This window comes from Mastigoproctus giganteus, chromosome 14, assembly GCF_048544385.1.
Source record: "Mastigoproctus giganteus isolate SK-2022 chromosome 14, ASM4854438v1, whole genome shotgun sequence".
In the NCBI taxonomy this organism is placed as follows: domain Eukaryota; kingdom Metazoa; phylum Arthropoda; class Arachnida; order Uropygi; family Thelyphonidae; genus Mastigoproctus; species Mastigoproctus giganteus.
In genome coordinates, this window is record NC_143588.1 from 15,635,708 (window position 1) to 15,654,633 (window position 18,926).

At 39.7% G+C, this 18,926-nt stretch overlaps 1 protein-coding gene across 1 annotated transcript in view; it reads left to right on the forward strand.

Moving 5' to 3' along the window:
- Positions 1 to 12,812, forward strand: part of LOC150074991 (uncharacterized) — a 58,165-nt gene extending 45,353 nt beyond the window's left edge. Inside the window, exons 2-3 of the mRNA XM_090388250.1 lie at positions 4,650 to 4,738; positions 11,080 to 12,812. Of these exons, the coding sequence (XP_090244376.1) occupies positions 4,650 to 4,738; positions 11,080 to 12,563 (1,573 nt within the window). The 3' untranslated portion in view covers positions 12,564 to 12,812. The remainder of the gene's footprint in view (positions 1 to 4,649; positions 4,739 to 11,079) is intronic.
- The last annotated feature ends 6,114 nt before the right edge of the window (positions 12,813 to 18,926 follow it).

Below are 18,926 nucleotides of genomic sequence, written 5' to 3' on the forward strand. Positions count from 1 at the left end.
ATCGAAAGTGGCTCTCTCTCTCGAGACTTTGCCATCAAAGACACCATTACGAGAAGCATGAAAAAGCTTTGATCTACAGCAATGAAAAGGAAACGAAATTGGTGAACACACATTATAAGACTTAACCGCTTCCATTAGCTGGGACAAGTTTATTTTAACTTTAACCTCCTAACATTTGAAGATTATCTTCTTGTTTCAGTATTGGGTTAAAGGAAAGAAGCCACAGCATTATATAAATATTTAATAGCATTCAATTCACGGTTCCCAAGCCTTGGTTTCCTTATCTTAACATTCAAGATGGCACCCTCATTTCAATCTATTCTTTTCTGTCATTTCCATGAGAATGAAACGAAATATTTATTACCCTAAAGACAATCCTTGCTTATCATCGTATATTAATGGGGAGGGTGAAAAGTATGTTGAGCAACCTAACCGTTTAAGTTGGCTCAAAAGCATTTTAGATTTCTTTCTTCTGAAGGTTATAGCTTCACGATGTTTGGTTAATTTAAATAATTATCTTCCAAAGTTAACTATTACCGTTAGTCCTTGATTGTTTATAAAGATATAATTAGGTAATTTATAAATGTGGAGTGGCCACTCATTTTGAAGGAAACGCTGTAAACACCCACCGATAAAACTAAGGGTTGTTGTGAGCACAAAGCGATTATTCATGTGGTTTTCCAAAAGCGTTCTTCCCATTATTTCAAATGCTCTAATTAGCGTCAAATTATTAGCATAATTATGTTTCTGTCATGATTTATAATTGCGCTGAGTTGGGGATGATGTGGGGGAAGAGATTACAGTTTCTCCAGTGCTTTCTTCCACGTGGATGAACTATTCACTTTGCTCGGGCACCGTCACATATGGACACGAAATGAAAGTGAATTCAAAGGTAAATGGAAATTAGACCAATGAAAATGCCAGACCTAGAAACAAACAATTCTACAGCCACCAGGAGATTTACTTTACAAAGATTTAAAAGGAAATCGGCCTTAATATATTTGAAATTCAGTTGTGGACAAATACAATGTATTATACGAAATACCAAAGTTTAGCGAAAACTTTCTGATTTATTTAGAAATTACTCCGAAAAAATTAAATCCACGAATCATCCTTATATTGTGTCTTGTAAATTTGCGCGTTTAGACTTCGGTTGGCTGGTTTTCGGGATGAAAAACCACGCAATCCTTGAAGAACGGCTAACTTATCCGTAATGTGGAAAACCCATGAAAGTTCCTCCTTCCCCAATTGAAAATGCACTGCTTAGCCACTTTATTAGGACCATGAACTAATAAAGTGGCGTGGAGTAAGATGTTGAAAGCTGACGCGTGGAACATTGGACAATTCGTGTAAAAAAAATCCTCAATTCAAGGATTGACCTGGGCAAAGGTTTCTGCTGAGGAGCACGCCTTTCCAGTTCATCTTACAGCCGTTCAGTGGACTGAGATGTTGGGCAGGCCAGGACGAATGCATAAAGCCTTCCTCGTGTTCTTCAAACCACACTTTCACATCTTCTGGTTGCTGTCCTTGATCAGCGCCCACCATTAAGGTCTCCCACTTCCAGGTCGCATTCATTGTAGTGTTTTTCGCATGGTGGATGTACTGGGCTTTGTGATATTCCCGCGTTAAATGTAGAAATTAATTTTTCCATCGTTAAGCGACGATCATCTCGAAACCTCGATCCGAACCTTTACATTTTTGGTCTCAGTTGCATCTGTTCACAGTTCTTTGGATGCTTCTACATTCAGTACAATCGAATGACACTAGATACGACATGAATAATCTCCAAACTATTGGCCACATTCTGTGGTTACTTACATCACAAAATGAATGCTGAAAAAAGCGTTCTTCAAGAAGATGCGGGTTTGACAGCTAACTCAGAATAACGTGCATTTTCGAAAAATAAATATTGAACACTCTCTTCTTCTTTCCTTCGAACTACAACAGCCAGAGAATATTCACGCTTTAAGTTTATCACTCAGAACATCCAGTAGATCTGTGGCATCCTTCACGCTGCTTGTCATTCCATTGGGACCCAGCACATAAGAGGAAACTGCGAAAGATCTTTTGACAGTTCACAAAGGAATAGCTGTTCCAGTAAACGTGGAAAAATATGTCCATCAGAAAGAGAGAAATACAGCAGTTTATTTTCTTATCGAGCACGGTCACTCCAGTGGATAAAGATGCAGTAACGCATAAATGTCTGTAGTAGGAAGCCCCCCCTCGGAAATCCACTAATGCACGACCCTTACTTTATACGCGTTGGGGTATTGATTGCAGGAATGTGGCCACTTCTGTTAATATCTGAAAAGAGAATCCTCTGGTAGGCGAATAAAATATTTTTTCTTTTATTTGATTATCCTTCACCATCTGCTACCCACACAAGTTGTTTCATAGGTTATGGTCTTCTCTTTTCTCTTCCACATACATCTGGGAATAGACGTGGTTGTGGGATCTCATCAGACTTATCCATGCCTCGGAACATGCAGTTGTCAAACTTAAATTCACATCTTGCAAGTTGATAAACTGTTCTCCTTTTTGGGCCCTGCTTTTCTCCATCCCAACTTACTTAAGAATATTCTAGCTGTGTTTTTTTAAGTATAAATTCTTTGTCTGAGATAAAATGCCTTGAAACATGACGCTTATATTATTAAACTGCCACCATGTCAGATCTTTGATCTGCTGAATTTAAAAATCTCAAACTTAGCTGTTTCTTAACAACCGATTGTTTTTAACTTTTAATACATTAAAATATATTTTAAACTGAATTAGTTCTACAGTTATTTTAGAACTTGGTTATTATGTATTAACTGATAGATGTTTTCACATTTCACTAAATACACTAATGTGCAAAAGATAAGGAAGTAAGACGAATTCCACCTTTAGGTTGTATGCGAAAAAAAACTGGAGAAAGGTGTTCCATATATAAATATAACCTTGAAGGTTCGAGTGTGAGAATTGTTCCCTTATTAATCCTTGTACGGGCTGAATTTTAAATCATACTGTTTCTTTTGTTTGCAATTTCGCAAGCTTGGTGTTTTTCAGACCAACAACATTATTGCTGTTTAGAGAAAGGTTTGAAGATTTCGTTGGCCACATTAAATACTGCAGGAGTTGTCCTTGAGTTCCTGGATGACATTTTTGACAACAGGGTCGTTTATAACCAATGGCCTGAGGTGTATGACAAAGGACTGGCGTTGGTCCCAACGTCATCTGATTTAAAGCCACGTGATTTTTAACTCATCCGTGTTATCTCAAAGACAAATTGTTTTAGAAGAATCCACAAATCATTCTTGAGCTGGAGAAAGCGATTGAAGATGAAATGAAGTTTTTTTCATTAGGAGGAAACATCGAAGCATGTTCTTTGCACCTTAATCCGACTGCCACATTATTGATAAACTTGGAAGATACATCGTGGAAGATACATCGAACACACTGAACGTGTGACATAAATTTCCGAACACTGTTAAATATACTGTCCAGTCAAAACATTATGACCATCTACCTAATAGTGACTATGTTCTCGTCTACCATGTTGTCTGGATTATTACGTGGTGGGAGTTCCAAAAGCCGAATCTGTCGATCCACGTAATCCCAGAGATGTCCTATTGGATTTCATATCAAGCAAATTCGGCGGCCTAGGTAGCTCCTGGAAGTCACTTTCCGGTTCGGCAAACCACTCTTTAATAATACCGGCAACGCGGCAGAGCGAATTATCCCGCTGGAACACACATGTGTCATCCGTGAAGACAACCATGAAGGAGGAGCATTTAGAAGGCTGCAGAAATTTTCCAGGAAAGCATCCACCCATACCAAACACTGCTGCCATCTGCCTGTTTCTGTTGGACAAGGACATCGGAATAATTCCTTACGGCTACTAACTGCTGAGAGGAATTATTCCGATGTCCTTGTCCAACAGAAACAGGCAGATCCTCCATCTACTGTCCACAACTTTTTTCCAGTCGTCAGCGGTCGAATGATGCCGTTCAAATGCAAATTTTAGGCGTCGTTGGCAATGGATGGCCATAAACATGGGCGTCCCATACGTAGAAGGCTTGCTTGGATCATGGGCTTGGAAACACCGCTGGTTGTCCTCTAGTTAAAGTCCATGGTCAGCTGTTCCACTCTTTATCGTCTATCGGCTTGCAACTGCTGCTATTCGTCCACTCTTGAATCAACTTAACTACAGCACTCCAAGAAGATTCGCAGTTTCAATCATAGCTGCCAACCTTCAACCGGTACCAGATAAGTCCCTTTCCTAGGTAGGAACAGTTAATTGCTCCAATATGGATGTGGTCATAAAGTTTTGATGGAAAATTGTTTGTTCGAAGCCCAATGTGCAAATGACGTGTTGCATGCATAGGACCTCTTTTTCCATCCGTGGAGGGGTGTCTGGATATTAATGGTAAGGCAGCGTATGTTGTGCGCATAGTTTTATTTAAGTGGATAAGTGGTGATGAAGTATTTCTAAGAATGTTCCTTAACTTATGCACATGAGTATATTTGATCATCTGAGATTGCCATTTAAACAAAACACATCACCATCAGTTGTTATGATTGCGAACTCCCTCTTACCATAACAAACGCGTTTCTCTTCTGTGAATAATTATGCTCGTATAAATAAGACTGCGTATCTTTGAATGTTGCAGGTCAGACATCAACATCTCGGTGTTACCGGTAATCCTGATGTGCGTGATTGGTGCAGTTTGGAATACACCGGCTGGACAAGAAACCCAAGGTAAAATGCTGATTTAACATTTCTCTTTGACAAATAAGACATCATCTCGCTATTTAAAACCCCGCTGCATCCTGTACATAAAATGTATTGGGGTAGTTAAGCTTCTCTCGATAGTTTGCATCTTCTCGGTACAAACTCATGTGTCATCTGTTGTCAAGGTCGTGTGACCACATGATTAAACGATGGCTGGACCGTTTTATTCCCTCATTTATCTTAAAACTTACGGATCTGCAGCCAAGCGATTGTGCGCAACCCTCCATCGTCTTCATGCGCTATCAATTAGGAAAGTAAATATGCCCTGGAACCATTGTCAGACGCTGTTTCAGAGTGTTCTGCCTACGATAGATGTCAATCTCATATCCGGCAACGTTTCGGTGATCCAAGTCAACATTATGCAAGCTGAATTGATGGACTGTAAGAGCAGGGAAAACAGGAAGGGGCTCTGAGCTCATTAAGAAGCAGTTGACTTCAGTTGTTTAGATAGTGATTATGACAATATCGAGTTGACCTTGTCACATGAACTCAGTAACTTAGATGACTGTAAACAGAGTTGATCTGTGTCAACCCACCGTTATCTGAGGACATAATTAAACATTTAGATTCAAGGATCTTTGTTGCATGTCTCCATATTTGTCTACGAGTTCCAAGAAGTCGTTTGAAGGTGATGGTACTTTTCAGACTGATGTTATCTTTTGAATTGAGGAAAGAAGGAAGACAGGTGTCCAGTGACTCCCTATTTCTATCAAATAGAGTCCCTCTATTGATGTACCTCAATGTGGGGTGTCCATACTTCGACAAGGTGCTCAAGCAATCATTCTGTAGCTTTGTTACAAATATTTAACGTGTTCCTAGTCTGCAAAGATGGTACTAAAAGAGAAGTTTGGTAATTGTAGGCCAGTGTATTTAACTTCTGCTGTGAAGGATGTCTTTTGGTGCTATCTCGATAAGAATGGTATCGTCAATATATTTTAGCATGGGCTTGTTAAGAGGAGATAATAATGCTTCTGATTATAAGGTTATTGCTAGTAGGTTGAAGAACATCATTATCCTCCTTTACAAGGCGATGGTTAGCCCCCATTTTGAATACTGTATTCAGGACCAGAGACCAGACCTAAAAAAACAGGACGTAGAACTTCTAATGAGGGGTTCAAAGAAAGCCGACGGGATTTATGATGATTGGAAATCGATGCACTAAGAACAGAAGGTGTGGACTGCAAAATCTGACGACCAGATATCTAAGAGGAAATCTGGCTGAGATGCAGAAAGCGCTGAAGATGATTTCTCCTTTGCAGTCCAGACCAGAGCCGGTGGACACAGATTCTCAAGAGAAATTCTCAAGATATAACAGAAGCCTAATGAGCTGCGGGTTGTCGAGTCGAGCACTGGAATAAGTTGCCTCCCAACGAGAGGCAATTCAGTGTGGCTTTATCCATAGCAGAACTGGATGCTCTGGGAATGGGATTATTATAAATATTCTGTTTTATATTATTTATTTTGATTATTTGAAATTTAAAAAACACGGTAAATAATACTAATCAGATTAATCAGACATGATTTTCCTCTTAACAAAGCCACGCAGTGACTTTGTTCCACTCAGTGATTGGTTCCTTATTATCAGAATTCGGCAATCTTCCCTCGTACAGAAGTTAAACTTATAACGAGTAATTATACTCTGGAATTCGGAATCTTCTAGTAATTTGTAATCATCTCGTTCAACTTCCATTTCTGCCACTAGGATCATCATCAGTTCTTTTGATATCCACCTTGAATAATATCTCTTATTTGATATAGAAAGCGAATTAGTTACCAAATTATCTTCCTTGAAATCCAGCAGCATTTGTAGTTGTTAAAATTAAGCTCAATACGCAAAGACGTTTCTTTTTATATTTGTTTTAACTCTAATATACCCATGCTGTTGCTTACAGAAGTACTATCTCCAAGAATTTTCTACTTGGACATTGCACAGCAACTGTTCCTTACTTTCCATATCCTACAGAGCCTTATAGCCATTGTCACTAATCCCTGTGTTAGAATTACCCAGTAATTTTGTGGAAAGCGGGCAGAGGGTTTATTGAACCATTGAGATTATCAGAGAATCATTGGACTCGGGAGAGATTCCTTTGGATTGGATAAGTGCCAACAGTTCCCTACCATTGAAGACACCGGTAACTATATACCGGTTAGTCTTTAATGGTAGGGAAAATCTTGGAGGCAATGATTAAGAATCATAATTGTTAATGGAAAATCATGTTTATCTAACTTAATAGGCTATTTGAGCTGGATGTAGGGAACAATTTCGACATAGTTTATTTGGTTTTAATTCGACATTTGAGTCCGTCCATTATCAGAGTTACTGTATAAGCTGGAACATGTTGGAACTAATAGAAAGATTCTAAGATGGATCACAGGATGGCAGAAGACAGGTTGTGATCAATGGATGTTCTTTAGTTAGTGTAATGTTAGAAGTGGGTTTCCCAGAAATCGGTTCTTGGACCACTGTTGTTTCTGATTATCATAAAGGACATCGATGAAGGGATAGAGGGCGTGATGTAAAAATTTGCAGATAATGCGATGTAAAGATTGGAAGAGTCATTAATGATCAGGGTCAAGCAGGATTCCTTCAAGATGACTTGAACAGGCGTCAAGAATGACAGCTCTGTTTTAATGTAGCAAAATTCAGTGTCTTAAACTTGGGGAATAGCAACCCCAAGTAACTTATGTACTTGATGGGGTGGGGGTGAATTAAAAACAGAGAAAGAAAGGCATCTTGGAGTTACGATATGGGTATATATATGAAATTTTCTGACCATGTAAACAGGCGGTAAGGAAAGTACATGGTGTCCTATCAATGATTTATTGAATAGCCTGTATTGAGGGAGGTCATAATCCAACTGTAAGACCACATTTGGAACACTGTGTCCAAGTATGGAGACGTCATCTGGAAAAAAAGGCATTGAGCTGCTTGAAAGGGTCCAACGACAGGCAGCTCGCATGATGAAATCGGCAAAAGGGCAACTATATGAAGAAAGATTGGTTGCATATAACCCAATAGTTCGAATCAGCGCAAGAATGTAAAAACCTAATCAGCAAATATTCTTCAATCTTTTTCTCCTCCAGCGTGTTCCATCTTTATAAGAACAGTCCCGTCTTAATATCGTCGTTACGTGTCTAACAATATCATCTTTGTTTTCTGAAAATATGGCTAATTTCCCCACCCAAATAAGAGCATTCTGATTCCTTAAGATCCCTTCAATGACATTAATATTAAAATGGAATGATGGTACAAAGAAGCGAACTTATCCTGCATCTGTCTGAAAAAGAAACTCTCATTCCCCATCCTCAAAAAGAGCTTGTTGAATTTCCTATCTTTCTTATTCAATACATCCTTTAATTCCTCTACCCGTGTTCCAAGCTACAATTGAATGCATTAAACTCCAGCTTTCATTTTTTATTACAGACTGGCAATCTGTCTTTAAGCTTTGACAGCTGCTCCGCATTTCCTCAATATCGTTTAGGAAGAGAAGTTTGAGCACGTATCCTTGTGGCATCCTACTTTTTTTTCCAGTCCACTGTGAAGAATACCTTTCATAACCACCCTTCAAACATACCCCCCATTCACTGATAGATTGTCCCTGTTATCCAATAACCTCCGGCTGCTTTATAACCTCGTCATGGTAATTTACCAAACTAGGCAAGATATCCTTCTCGAAACCACTCTGAGACTCATTTTAAAATGCCATTCTTGTCCAGTATTATGTCTAACCATGATCTTATCAACCACAGAAGCCATACTCGCTGGTCTATAATTGGCCATCATTCCTTCACCTTCTCCCTTAGGGACTGGCACCATTAGTACCAGGGAATAATTCCTGAATCTACAGGGACTTCCTTAACATTACTAATGTTTGGGTACACTAATTTTCTGCCGTTTTCAGTAGAACTGATTGTATTCCAGCCTGGATTTCCTACTGTACTACCCGTTTGACTTTTCTGGAAGCCTTATAGAATTTATTTCTGCTACTTTGCATTCATACAGAATTGAACTCACTTCCACCATCCAATAAGTATCTTTGCTAATGATTTTTCATACTCGGCCTGTGGTTCTAGACATCCACAACATTATACCACATGTTACAAAAGCCAACAAATTTGAAGAAATCTTCCTAAAATACCAATTATATGAAATACATACAAAGCAATAGAAAATGGTACCTTGGGCACTAGGAGTTTGGGAGGTTTACAATTGAAGAGAGGACCAAAAAATAAATAAGGATTTGAGGGTCAGTTTCGTGTTGATGAAGAAAGTTCCACTTGACTCATAAGTAGAGTGCAACACACCACCCGTATAACTGAAACTTTATTAAAATAAAAAATGATTAAATAAAATACACTGATTATACAATAAATTTGATAAAAATAAAAGTTAAAATAACAGAAATTACACTACACAGAATTAAGAGCGATAAAAACAACTTGTCACAGTACATTCTTAAATAACTGCAGGATCACTGCTCGCAGCACGTGTTATCGTAGGAGCGTGGGCAGTATCCTCCACAAGTACACGGAAATGCCTCGGGAGCGTTGAACCGTTCATCCACTCCAGAATTATGGTTTCAAAGAGGGAATGAATACGAATTCCCCTGTCTCTAGTAGTGGGGTGTATGTGTCCTGGTATCGAAGGTGGCTCCTAGACATGCGCACATCTCCAGCTTGTTCACCTGTTACGGCGCAGAACCTCTGCGAAACGTCTGTTAGGATCAGGCCACTTCGCCACCAGTTGTGGTACTCGTGCCTGGGTATATTTAATCCTGTAAGTGCAATTGTGCACAAATCCCGCACCCACTGGAAGTAGTGCAATACCGGTAGATGCCAGCAATCCTGCTCCCAGTTTCCCAGACCTGAGAACCAACAAAAAACCTGACTAATGGTTGGACGCAACCAAACAAGACTCAAGTTAAGACTATTAATGGTACTAGGCTCAGAAGAACAAATTCTCAAGCTCTCCAGCCATTTACGGTTCCAATATCAGCACGGACGATCAGCTATGGCTGTGGGAGGAGAACCATCAAAATTTCATGGTTCTTATCCCACAGCAGAGTTCCCATAATCCGTGGCCTTAATATGCAATAAAGTAAGTTCCACAAATTAGCGTCCTAACTTGACAGAAGAGTGAACTTGACAATTCCTTGTCAGTCAATATAATATCCAATACTTGGCATTTAACAGAATATTTACTCTTCATGAAGAAGAAAAAATCGGGACAAATACTCATTATTTGAGCATGGGACAGCAGAAGTCTCTTCCAGTGTCCTGTGAAGTTCATCTTGTTTTCAAGAGTCTCATACTCTTTTGGCTTAACTCTCGTTTGACCAGATCGTTTTACTCCAAAAGACATCACCAATTGACTAAAAGTATAGTATCCTGATACTTTACATCAATAGAATTTGGCGAAAAAACTGAATTTCACCATTAAATTAACGTAGTTCCTCGATAATCAAATATTACACAACTTCTCCATAAAAATAGCAACACATTTCATTAAAGACCTTTCTTTTGACTCCAAACTAACCTGCTTCGATTTAAATAATCGAATTAGTTCGGTACGCCACCTAGGTCTTGAACGAGAAGACAAAATGCAAATTTTGTTCATGGATAATCAGCGCGATCCGGTGAGACAACCAAAACAGCTCATCTGCAAGGGGATGAGTAAGAAGGAACGACTGCAGAAAAATCTCAAACATTTAAATCCGATTGAATGAATCTTAAATTTAAAAAACGCTCTCTTAAAATCATTGATTTAAAATGAAGAACAACCTCGGCCAAAAGGAGAAGAAATAAGTCAGGATAAATCCTGTCCAAATGAGCTGAATCTTAAGGATGGGAGAGGCGAAAAATGTACAATCCGGGTGCCTCCTAGAATCAGATCTATTTTGAATCTAATTTATTTCACTGTCTATTATAAACCTTAATACGATTAATTATATTAATTTTCTTTTTGTTTTATAAATGAACTATTATGTAGTTTTACTGTTTTTGTATTTAAGATGTTTCTTCAACATGCGTTTTCAAGTTTACTAAGATTCTAATAGCAAAGAGATCTCCATTGCCAAGTTGAGTTTTAAGATTTATTTAAAACCGGTGATGGGCATAATAGATTGCAGCCGGTCACTACTTGGACCAGCCATAGTTTGGATTATTGCTGCTTTAAGTAATTAAGGTTCAAATGTCCCCCCCCCCACCACCACAAAAAGAGATCTCATTGCTTGCGTAATTGGTGTAATTGAATGAATATAAATCTTCCTTCTGAATGACTTCTTAATTTTGATTGCTCTTTCTTTCAGATTCGCCGTCCTCTATATCCGACAACATACAAGAAGAAATGAAACGAGCTCACAACATTCTCCGCTTCGGTAAGAGGCCCTACATCTCCGAACTCGACAAGAAAGGAAACGAAAGGGGACGAACTCAACACCACCGACTTTTCTTCGGTAAACGTACAGAACAAGACAACATTCCGGAACTTCTTCAGTATTTACAAAGAAGCCAAGAGAGTTCGTGGAAGAGAGGTCATAACATCATGCGTTTCGGTAAAAGGCAAGATATGGACGAGGACAAACGAGCATCTCACGCGCTGATGCATTTCGGTAAACGTTTCGCTGACCAAGACGCCATCGACCAATCTCTGTTACTTCCGCTCGTAGCCTACCCCGATGCCGATCAAATGAAACGAGCTCATCACATCATTCACTTTGGCAAGCGCGACTCCGGCAGAGGTCATTCGATGATACACTTTGGAAAGAGAGAAGCCGTTGATGGATTGGTGCCACAATTTATAATGGGAAGTTCGCCCATCAGCGATGCGAAAGAAAGGGAAGGCGGAAAAAGGGCACATGCGATGATTCACTTTGGAAAAAGAGACGGATTCTCCGAAGAAAACACGGACGACTTGATAACGAACTACGCCAGTGCGAAGCGGCGTCCTCACGCAATGATCCACTTTGGTAAGAGAACAGATGAGGATGGCACCGAAGATTTATACGGACTGGATGAGGAAGCTGCCGAGATCGACCCAGCGACGTTACATTTTGGAGAGTTTTTGCCCGACAGACAAAGCAGAGGTCATTCCATGATGTACTTTGGAAAGAGAATGGATGCGGATGGTGCCGAAGGTTTATATGACGAAGTATCTGAAAGCTATCCCACAGCTTTACAACTTGGAAAGTATCTACTCGATAGGCAGAATAGAGGAGGTCATGCCATGATGTACTTCGGTAAAAGATTTGACGACGATAAGCGAGCTCATTCCATGATTCATTTCGGTAAAAGATCACCGGCTCCAAGAGGTTCTCACGCAATGATTCACTTCGGGAAAAAATCTTCTCCTGAAAGCAATGATGATCCAGAATTAAACGATGAAAATGCAACGCTCTTTCGTCACATCAATAAGAGATCGAGCGAATATGAATCCGGGGATGGTTCCGAATCGAGAAACGCAATTGCATCCAGGCATTCAAAAAACGCTACCAACGGAGATCAAGATCCTCACAAGCCTAACGAAACTGAAAAGAGACGTGTGAAGAGGAATGTCGATGACACGCTGGAAAGCCTTCTAACTGAACCACGCTATGAACTCATCAGAACGAAACCACTCGAAGAATTCGGCTATCCTGAAATGATAGAACTTGAGGTTACAGGTCAAAACCCTTTTTCAGATGTAAACTCAGCCCTTCTTACCAAAGAAATTCCTGAACAGGAATACCGAGGATACAGTCGACCACACAGGAAGGAATCCAAAAACATATTCCTACATTTTGGTAGACGTTAGCCAATAGTTTCGTTTCTTTTCTTTTTATTTTCTTTTTTCGTTTTTCTTTCGACCACTGTGAACGACAGGACAATGTGTGTATATGTATTGGCCAGTTTTACAGAACAAAGCTGAAGAACTAATCGCTGACTGTCAAAAAATGGCAAAACATTTAAACCACGTCAGGGCACTGAATATCAGATGCTCGTGAAATATGTCCATTATACAGATGTATCTAACTCAAATAGTAAATAAACTTTAAAAATCTGACCCTTTTCAGTGTGCTTATCACAAAGAACAATTGACAGAACCCATTTACTGAGCTGCGCGATTCATTACATTTCTAGAAAACAGGTGGCATGCGTAATCCAACTTTCATCCCGGATTAATCATCCCAACTTTGTTTATTTGCACAGCGATTATTTTGTTAAATATTTCTTTTAAAATATTTAACTTGGCCTCGACAGCGTCTTCCCCCCCCCCCCCCCACCGCTTACACAATACTCCCTCCAGTGACATAAGAACTCCCTTTTAGTTTGAAAAATTTTCACGGATCCCCAAACTAAAAAGAATTCTGTTAAATTTGTGGGGTCCTTGGAAACATTCCTGCTAAATAGATTCTCACAGGTTTTTAAATTTTTATAAGAAATTTCAGACATAATACACGAACCTCCTGGTATATCTCATGGATCCCGAGGATCCTTGGACCACAGTTTCAGAAATTCTGCAAGAGACCAATAATTCTTAACCTTTCGGGTGCCTTTCAGTTGACCAAATTTTATCGCCCCCTTTTTGCTCTTTAGTTTTATTAAAATATTAGAAATAATCTGTTATTTGGAAGTATTATTAGCACGGATTCGGACCAAGGAAACGTATTGTTTGAATAAATAATGCTTACTTTCTGTTCGGCATACTGTCCTTTGATCAATGCAGTGTACCATACTTATACAAAACAATACACAAATAAATTATTTGTACTCTCCAATGGCTAACCAGTACTCATAACGGTAAACAATGCTCGATGTAAGGATATCTATAAGATTCTGTGACAAAAATCCCATTCTTCCACCAGCACAGACCTTAGCTCATCAAGTGACCGATGAGTTGGCTGTCGTGCAATGCGAAACCCAAGAGCAACTCACACATATTTGATCGGATTTAAGTCTGGTGATCGTGCCAGCCACTACAGTCGTTGGATACCTTCAGTTCAAAATACTCCTCCACCACTTCAGCTCTATGTGCAGAGGGGTGTTGTGCACGGAAAGAAAGTCTGGGCCAACCGCACCCCTAAAAAGTCGCACATAGGGTTCGAGGATCTGTTTTCGGTACCTCTGAGCAGTTACGGTACCCTCTATCAGAATCATGAAGAGGGATGCTGACCACTTTTCAAACTACTGGCTTCCCCGTCTCCACCGTAAGTTCCCTTCCTCTGGTGTTGGAGGGATGGTACCGCATTCCTCCTTGTATCGAGATGAAATAACGTCTAGAATGTTTGTAGACTAAAACGGTACTCATCAGAGAACAGAACTGTACTGATTTGTGAGGGCTCCAAGTCACTTGTTCATGGTACCAATTTTGACCAGCTCTGTGATGGTCTGGGGTTAATGGAATTCGAACCACTGGCTTCCTTGCGTAGAGCCCACTTGAATTGAGCCTTCTTAGCGCAGTCCAGTTGGAAATGTTTTCACTTGTGGCTACAGCAACTTCAAGAGACGGTTGATGACAGGACATCGTAGGGTTTTGTCTTGCTGTTTGTTAGATCCCAGATAGTGGTCTGTTCTTTTTGGCGTAGCCGTCGCAAAATCTTGGCCAGCTTTTTTTTGTGATGGTTCCTCTCCTGAAATTGCTTCCATATACATGTATAGTATCTTATGTGGAGTGGCATCTGGACGTCAGGTGAACGGCAATGTCGAAAAAAAATGTGCCAGAAATGTTTGTGCAGTGTGTGTTGTTGTCTTGATTAGTTTTATCTGCCTATTTTGTCACCAGGAAGGCGTGCCCAGTGTCCGACTACACCACGGAGTGGAGTGGTAGGCCACATGTACAGTGGTTAACCTCGACAGTCACGCATTGAATGTCCAAAGCGAGTTTGAAACTATTCAAAGAACCTGGTGCGGCAAGCGGGCATCAGGGCACACATACCCTTTCACACAGGAGACAAGACAGCAGAAGATGAAGAAATAGGGAAGAAAGAAAACAGCAAGTTAGCTGGCACCATCTGTTAAAGATTTCTTTTGCAAATTCTTGGAAGATTTCAAAAAGTTTGCTTATTTGCAATTAAATCATGTTCATTTCAAGGAGCAAATTGATGAGATGTAGTTGACACTTCTTGGTAGATTGGGCAAGAGTAAATCACGTGTTGCCAGTCCTCGATGCCACATAGTACCGAGACGACACTGCGTGACATACTGAGCCAACGGGCAACCTCTCTGCGACGGTCCGGCTTCAAGTCGTCCAACAGCATCTCAAAGAATCATCTAAAGGTCGATGACTTGCCATCCTGAATAATGCAGATGTGGCTGTCCCACTGAGCAAGCTAAAGAAAACAGGAAGGAAGTGATGTGGTCGCAACCCGTGTTTAATAATTTGCATAATGTGCGGCCCTGTAAGGTGATAGATCCATTTCTATTGGATAGTCGGAATTTGCATGCCTGGATGCGTATTATACCAAATATTCACCTTCGGTGGTACTGTTCACAATAAAATATTCACGAAACACATTTTGTTCTGTTAATTTTGTCGAGCGGTGCATTTATGAAATCTGAATATGCGTTATGATAACGGTACTTCAGACACCAATCACATCAAACATGGCGCCTCAATGTTCCTTCATGGCTATATTTGAAAATAAACACGCGGTAAGAAAATTAGTAATTACAGTTGAGGGATTTCCCCCCCCCTCAAAATTCCATGAGGATTATGGATGCTGAAAACCAATTAACGAATAAAACGTCCCAAATTTCATTATTTTAATTCTAAACGTAATTGTAGCCTTGCTCTTTCTGTTAACTTTGTACAATTTCTTATTTAATACCCGTAGAACTAATTTTAGTAATGCTGTCTATAGAATTCTTTCGTTTTATTCCCTCTTAATACATTTTCGATTCAACGCTACTTATCTATCTAACGCTGCGTTCAAATTCGGTTGATTTTACGTTTGTGACAACCCTCAGAGTGCAGCGCATGCGCACATTCTAAAACTGCAGTTTGATTGTAGTGAATGCTTCGAGTTTGGAAAGTAGTTGGCTTCCTTTCTTACCCAAGTGTTTTCTTTCGTGAGGGTGGTCAGTTGTGGACAAATTAGTGGACAACGTTAAGGAATTATGGACGTGACTGCCCAGCAATGCAAAAGAAAGAAATTTCAAGGTTTTTGAGTTGTAAATACTCAATTATTTCAGGTACCGTGTGATATGCAAATATATTTATAATTTTACTGAAATATGCGTTGTTTTGAGTGTAGATGCAACAATTGAACTGTTAGCAGAGCTTCAATCCTACAGATGGCGCTTAATGAAGCATTAATTGTCTTACCCAATTAAGTATTTCATTATAACACAGGGTGGTTAAAAAAGGTGCTTTTTTGGCGTCTTTAATTATTTACTAGTGGAGATTAAACCCCCTGAATGCCTACATAATTATGCAAATTCTGATAAATGCGAATAGCAGACAAGTATGTGGTTTCTCGAACTAAAATTACTAGTTGAATTTTAGTACGTAAGGGGAGGAAGGGTACGTGCAAAGTGTGCGTCACATTCACCCGTGTTTCAATAGTTGAAAATTTTTAAAAATTAACGTACATATACGTTATTTTATTATTTTTCGCTCCTGGTTTTAATTCAGTGGGGACAATTACCCCGTTTGTCCCACTCTAGGCTCGATACGTCGTGTACGACTCTTTGGGAAGTTCTGGGTTCGATTCCCGTTGACGACTGGAGGAATTCCCTGATTTCTCACCCTTGAACACGCTTCTACAGCCAATATATTAACAAGTTCCAGTGTACTTTAAATAATAATTTGAATAAAACTTATTCAAAGGTCACGATGATACTAGGGATCGTTGTGCCATTTACCTCTGGTAGAAATTAATGGCACAGCGAGCCTGAACTTGCTTAGAACTTGGTATAAAAAGAAAATGTAATTTTACATTATTAGGATTGGGAATTGATCAAGTTCGAATATTTTGATTAGCTGATTGAAGTCTGTGGTAAAATTAATCGAGTCCTCAGGTTGAAGGGATGATCTCAATAAGTCTGAGGTTATTAGCCAAAGGAACTCACTGTATTGCGAGAAGTATCCAGGCACTCCTGGAATTTGGTTAACACTTCCACCTAATAGAACTATTAAGTGGAAGTGTTATGCGGACCGAAAAACTTGGAATAACTCAGAGGGAGGAAACCCTACTCTCTCTCTCTCTCTCTCTTCCCCCCCCTCGTTCGAATCTGGGCCTTTCGTTGTCAGTGACAGGTGGCGAAGCCACTATACTGTCACGGAGAACGAAAGGACCAGATTTTAATTCAATGCCGTAAGGAATTATTGGCTTTTTTTTTCTCAACGTGGATAAGTTAACCGGTCTCGGACGAGAGTTGGATGTTTTTTCTCTCTGAATCTCGGGTTTTTCATCCAACAAACTGGCAAATGGTCCAGAGAATACATGCAATTTACAACACGAGATACTGACGCTTTAGTTGCTTTTGGCGATTCCATGTGGTGTTCCAAATGACTCGTATTCAACACCAAATGGAAGCTCCAAAAGCAACTAAGTGAGAAACATCTGGGTAGAAGAATGAAGAAATGGACGGAATTTTCTGCTGGCAGTCAATATTCCTTCTGTTTGAAAATATTCCTCATCAAGTATGCAAGAAATATTATCAAACAGGAAATGATAATTGTTAAAGAACGAGACTTAGCAGCTTCAGTACCATCGGATTTTAAGGAAGAGTTGCACACACACAAAACTTCACAATATGGTGTATGTATAAATCTGACTTAGCGCCAAAATATTATGATTTCAAGTGCCTACAAGAGCTTGGACGCAGCGAGATAAAGCAACACTCTTGATCTTATTATCATCAGTAATCTTCATGCATTTAAGAATCTGCCGATAAAAGAACTATTAGATGGAAGTGATCATGACCACAGTGTATTGATTTAGAATTTGTTTAAAGATGTAACTATTGTTAAGGGAAGGGCTTTTGCTTTCGTAAAGATGACTACACTGGTCTCAAGACAGTTTTTAAAATTCTGTTCAGTGGGACCAACAGTTACCAACTCGCTGTTGGTAATGTCATCAGTATAAAATTCGCTATTTAAATGGAAAGCATTCGGGGAAGTACTGGTAGAAGCTACTGAGTCTACATTCATGCGTTAAAGAAGTATTTAAGGATGGGGGGAAGCAGAAATATTCTAAACTAAACGATTTTCTAATAACTGAGAGCGAAATTGTTAATGCTAAAAAGAAGAATTCTGATAATGAATTCTTGTTAAAACTAAAAGGAACACCTGAGGCTAACTGGAGTTATTCAATTAATATTAATAGAAACAGCAAGGAAGGTAAGCGCACCTTTAGCCGACAGATCAACTCAGCAGATAGTCTGTTGAGTTAATCTGTCGATCAACTCAACAGACTATCTACTACCTGCTATCAGACAGAATCATTGTTCTTACAGCGCATCAAGATATAATCTCAAGAAAAGTCACTGCGGGAGTTCCCCAGGGCGGAGTCCTCTCTGGAGCATTATTTACTGCAGTCATTATTCCGTTTGTTCAAGAGAGAGAAGACATGATCTGCTATGCTGACGATATTAAGCTACACACCCAGATTAACCCGGCCGAACATATCTCAAAAATTAATGAAAAGATCAATCGAAACCTACACGACTTAGAATCCTATCTTCATCAATTTGGACTACTTATTAATCCTGCAAAATCAGCCCAAATTGCCTTTTGTTTGAAGCACCAACCAACTGAAGTCCAAGCTTCTCTAGATGGCATTCTCCTTCCAGTGGTAAATACACATACGGACTTGGGAGTCGTCTTCAATTGCAAACTGACCTTCAAGCCCCACATTGACAAGCTCACAACAAAATTCTGCAAAATGCGGTGGATTACCGAACAACAACTACTTAACGTAAAAGATCTGGATGTGACTCGGCGGTACGTATACACCTCTGTATACTCCGTCGTGTTATACGCCTCAGAAATATGGGCATCTGCAGCCCCCACGAATATCAAGCGTGTGTACTTCTCCGAATACTGGCTCCTTCGTTGGATCACACATAAACATCATCGTCCACCCCAGCAAAGAACAACTGCAATGGCAACCGCACTGAAATTTGCCCGACTGCCAAACCTTATAATGGAATGACGCCTCACATTAACTGCCAA